The 5,055-nt window shown below is 36.3% G+C and overlaps 1 protein-coding gene across 1 annotated transcript; it reads right to left on the reverse strand.

Annotated features, from left to right (window-relative positions):
• Nucleotides 1–310: 310 nt before the first annotated feature.
• Nucleotides 311–4,921, reverse strand: LOC119579286 (60S ribosomal protein L29-like). Its single transcript, XM_037927044.1, has 4 exons — nucleotides 4,845–4,921; nucleotides 1,370–1,442; nucleotides 875–923; nucleotides 311–513 (listed from the first exon to the last, which is right to left on the reverse strand). The coding sequence occupies exons 2-4, from the start codon at nucleotides 1,420–1,422 to the stop codon at nucleotides 397–399; spliced, it is 219 nt and encodes a 72-aa protein (XP_037782972.1). The 5' UTR covers nucleotides 1,423–1,442; nucleotides 4,845–4,921; the 3' UTR covers nucleotides 311–396.
• Nucleotides 4,922–5,055: the final 134 nt, after the last annotated feature.

Consider the following 5,055-nt stretch of genomic DNA (forward strand, 5'->3'; position numbering starts at 1 on the left):
TTTATTATTTTTTTTTTTTTTGTTATACTTGCACATTTTTGTTAATCTTTTGGGAGTTGGTTTTTAGCCAACATTTTTCAATCCTTCATAAAATTACACTGCTTGGTTTGTCATTTTTTAAACAATGATTTCCCCGTATCTTGAAATGGGCAATTTCTTGTAGTATAACACTTGTTATATTGTAAAACTGGATATATCTAATAGGTTCAAATTCTTAGATATTATAAGATGCTTCCCATGTTCAACATCATTTAACTTATCCCTTAAACAGTCACATTCAAAAAGGAACCATAAATTCAAGCAAGAGATCAACCTTACATTTTCTTTATTTCTGTATTACAAAACGCAAGGAAGAACATCCCAAGGTGGTGTGTGGGACGGCACAAGTCAACCCATCTATTCCTTGTTACCAGCCTTCTCAGCTTGTCTCTCCTTGTATCTCTCCATCTGCTCCTTGGGTGAAAGGTTGTGCTTGCGTGCATACTTGAGGTTCTTGAGGAACTTAGGGTCCACCTGTGTGCAAGACATGGTAGAAAACTGTTTTAACTGGGCTTTAATCACCATTTAGTTTCTAATATTTATCATATTTTTTACTAAACAAAGATTCAAAGGGTTTATAAACTACAAAACTGATTACATCATAATACAATCTTTCAATAATGAAAGGGTTAAACTATGCTAAAAGATAAGGTTATAGCATATTCATTTAAACCCTCAACCCATTTCATTTCTTGAATTAAGAGAAAAATGTATCATCCTCATGATTATAAATCAAATATTTGAGTGGACAAAAAGCTTTATATCAAAAGATATTCTAAATACTGAGCAAGCTTGTCATTTCATGCAATGATAAAAAATACAAAAGATGACTTACTCCTCCCATAGATGCGTGAATCAGCACCTTTGGCTTGCGGATGGGGTTACTGTGGAAGAAAAGCAGCGCAATTAAGTCTCCATGAAAAAGACTGTGTATATATTTTACATACACATTTATATGCATAACTACTTTATAACCATTACTTCCAGGACTTCTATTCTTAATTCTTGGCACAAGGTACATATACCATCTACCATGATTTTCTTCATCAATTTTCTTTAGTTTACCTAGTCTTGCCAGCTTAACCTAATCCTCGTATTATTGAAAAAAACAATTCTAATACCATATGATAAACTTCAACATTACTATGATTATCATCATAATCTAATGAATTATAAAATTCTTGAAATTTAAGGAATGGGGGTAAACAGGAAAAGTCAGGTAGGCTGTATTATTAGCTTTTTGGTTAACCAAGTGCTTTTGGAGCCATCTGTAGGTAAACAAAAAGTACCTATGTCACTGGGTTAATTAGCAAAAGTTTTCTATACTTACCGGTGAGCCTTGCGGTTCTGGTTATGATTGGTATGATTCTTTGACTTGGCCATTGTTTATGTTTCAACTCTACCTGAAACAAAAAATAACTTTTAATGTCCTGTATATTACAAGTAGGTGTATAAATCAACAATGGAATTACTAGGAAGGAGAGGGGTAGAGGGAGAAAGAAGGAGAGGGGTAGAGGGAGAAAGAAGGAGAGGGGTAGAGGGAGAAAGAAGGAGAGGGGTAGAGGGAGAAAGAAGGAGAGGGGTAGAGGGGGAAAGAAGGGGAGGGGTAGAGGGAAAAAAAGAAGGAAAAAGGGGTAGAGGGAGAAAAAAGGAGAGGGGTAGAGGGAGAAAGAAGGGGAGGGGTAAGGGGGAAAGAGGAGAGGGGTAGAGGGAGAAAGAAGGAGAAAGAAGGAGAGTAGAGGGAGAAAGAGGAGAGGGGTAGAGGGAAAAAGAAGGAGGGGTAGAGGGAGAAAGAAGGAGAGTGGTAAGAGTGAGAATGAAGGAGGGGGGTAGAGGGAGAAAGAAGGAGAGGGGTAGAGGGAGAAAAAAGGAGAGGGGTAAGGGAGAAAAAAAGAGGGAGAGGGGTAGAGGGAGAAAGAAGGAGAGGGGTAGAGGGAGAAAGAAGGAGAGGGGTAGAGGGAGAAAGAAGGAGAGGGGTAGAGGGAGAAAGAAGGAGAGGGGTAGAGGGAGAAAGAAGGAGAGGGGTAGAGGGAGAAGGAGAAAGAAGAGAAAGAAGGAGAGGGGTAGAGGGAGAAAGAAGGAGAAAGAAGGAGAGGGGTAGAGGGAGATGATTGTCTGGTCATAGACCAGACAATCACAGTTGGGAGACAGAAACAGTTCCAGTACAAGTATTAAGGATGAGTAAGGTTGGACAGTGATTACCTAAAAGGTAACACCGGCACTCTCCATGGAAAGGAACTGGGGACCCTACCACGTACTTACTCCAAGAGCATCACAACATGAAAACTACAATTAAGTATCATGCTGTGATCTCGGCGGCTCAAACATGAACCTACCGTAAAAAAAGTTGGACAGGAATAGATTTGCCAGTGAGGTCAGTCATGGTAAATAGTGAAAAAGCTTGGTACTCAGATGTAATTGTGGTACAGCAAGAACGGCTGAACGATACAGGTCAAGGCAGCTGTATCTATGTTGTTTATTACTCAGTTTGTTATGCTCTATAAGATGGCTGTGTAGCTTAGAAATCTTTGCATGTATGACAATCAGGATTACAGAAAAAGTGTGGAAGTGATTACCTTGATGAAAACTAAGACCCTTTTCATCTATGGCAAAAGGTGCATAAATAAAAGATAAAGGAGATACAAGACAGAGAAGGTCAACCCATCATTTTTTAAGTCCCCATTGTATTTACCTTGTGATGTGTAACTCGATACTGCAATCTCTCAAGTAGTCTAATTATTACTTCTTAAAACAAATATATTGTAATTACCAGTGCCTGTTTTTTCCAAATTCATGTATTTAATGCATTCTTTTGGTTTTATTATACTTCTTTGACATGTTTTGCTAATTATTTACACTATTCTGTGCAATAACCTTCTGCACATGCATTTTGTCACCGGGATATTTGACAGGCCATGCAACGCTGGTGAGAAAGTATTGCGTTGATTCCAGGTCTTTCTAAAGCCATATTGTGGATATACAGAACAAACAAACATTAGTATTTCAGTCCATCAAGTGCCCCAAGTGCTGAAAAGTGCAATTAGAAACCAAGCAATTCTAACCATTGATGGAAGCAAAGAAAAGTTTGGTATTTTGCTATACTGTGGTTTTACTCTGGGGGTCCAGGAGCCAGAGCCGCCTGGCTAGGGAATGTATAGATCATAGTAAATCCTAGGAACATGTATTACCACGAGGTCCTGGGGGCTAGGGAATATATAGATTGCTGTGTATAAATCCCATAGGATTAAGTTTAGATTGGTTTACTGGTTAGGACACATTGTATGATTGCCATAAATTTTTACCAAATGGATTTAATTCCCTTAGTTTTTTGGGTGTTGCGCACCAGTTAAGAAAGTTTCAAAGATGGTTTCATTAGCCTGATTTTAGCATTTCTTATGCTGGTTTTGTACATTTCTGTTCTCTATTCTTATTTTGGACTGTTTTACCTCGTACTTTCTCCGATACACTCCAGGCATGCCCCTGCTATAAGGACTTATCAAATTATATCAAGATTGCCAGCTGGTGAATGATACCATAATGATCACCAATTTTTTCTCGACACATGAAAATAAATCTAATCACAAACATCGCCTGGAGAAAACAGATTGTCATTGTCGAAAAATTTACCAATGACTCCACACGTGCTCAGCCAGCAAGGAGGCTATTAGTATGCCCTAGTGACCAATCTCAATTCCCAAATTCCTTGAATTGGTGGGAAAATGTGTTTTTCTTTCTAATAGTACTGATATCATTTATGTTACTATCTTGTTGACATTATGACGATTAAATTGTTATTCAAATCTTGGTAATATTAAAAACAATGAAATAATACAATAGGCATTTTTCAAAAATCATGGAGACTCCTTGGTGACAGGACTTGTAGAGCCATCTATGTGTAAAGACAAATGAACTTGTTATTCCAGTTGGCATGGCATTTATTCTTCCTATCCATGCTGATTGGGTTCACCAAGCAAATGACTCTTAAAAACTTTTCTTGTTAATATTTAAAAATTGACATTCAATATCCTTTAATAGCCTTTAGCAAACAAAGCAATGATGGCATTTTGTTTTCTACACATTTATTATAATAGTACAGCTTCATAAGCATATAAGGCCAAGATATATAAATATATGAGGATTTTTTTTTTCTAAAAAGCTGTGACAATACAAGAGTAATATTACAATAACTTCAAGTATTTACAGTTACCAATACATTTCTTACTTTACACAAATCAATGTGCCACACAAGAATTGCACAGGAATTCAAAAATGCTGTAGTTAATAAACTAGTTTCCCTCGATACTTCAAAAACTTGATTGAATTTTAAGTTCCGTGTGATACCCTATTTTTGGGACGGTTTCTGGAGGGTACGTCTCCCTTGGTAACAAATAACGATAATAGTATATAAATGGAAATTTTTTAAAAGTCAAAACGTTGTTTCATTATTCGAAAACCATGTTATTCACATAAATGCCACAACTTTCTAGCATATTTCTCATATTCAAATTAATGTAATATTCTCCATCCATTCTTTACTTCCTATTTTCTTTCACTATTCTCCTTCTAACATATCATGAATACTGCTCAACGCTTCTCGTGCGAGATTTCGGTACACAACACGACCACCTTGGGTAATACAATTATGTTGAGTTGAATAATCACCACATATACACTTTTATCGGCATGTATGACCTCTCATGCCATTTTTGAAATTTTATATTTCATGATAACGCACTTATTCACAACTTTTCTCTTACGATTGCAAGGATATTCCACAGTAATGTGAAGGAAATCTTTGATCTTACCTCTACTACCGTAAAGGCCGAAACGGGAAGGCCTGTCTCAACATCAACAAACATGAACACATCTTTGACAACATAAATAAATAAAAAAATCGATATCTAATTCTCTTTTTATATCAGTAATGAATATAAAAGACAAATATGTTAATTAATTTTGTTTTATCCCATAAAAAACTACAATCTATACAAAATAAATATTTTCGTTTTATCCCAT

This window comes from Penaeus monodon, chromosome 12, assembly GCF_015228065.2.
Source record: "Penaeus monodon isolate SGIC_2016 chromosome 12, NSTDA_Pmon_1, whole genome shotgun sequence".
Classification (NCBI taxonomy): domain Eukaryota; kingdom Metazoa; phylum Arthropoda; class Malacostraca; order Decapoda; family Penaeidae; genus Penaeus; species Penaeus monodon.

Bases quoted from the DNA above. Each gene is read 5' to 3' on its own strand.
- LOC119579286 (XM_037927044.1), bottom strand. From the start codon at position 1,422: ATGGCCAAGTCAAAGAATCATACCAATCATAACCAGAACCGCAAGGCT. The intron at 924-1,369 runs GTAAGTATAGAA...TTTCTTCCACAG, and splicing joins CAGAACCGCAAGGCTCACCG to TAACCCCATCCGCAAGCCAA. The intron at 514-874 runs GTAAGTCATCTT...TCTTGCACACAG, and splicing joins TTCACGCATCTATGGGAGGA to GTGGACCCTAAGTTCCTCAA.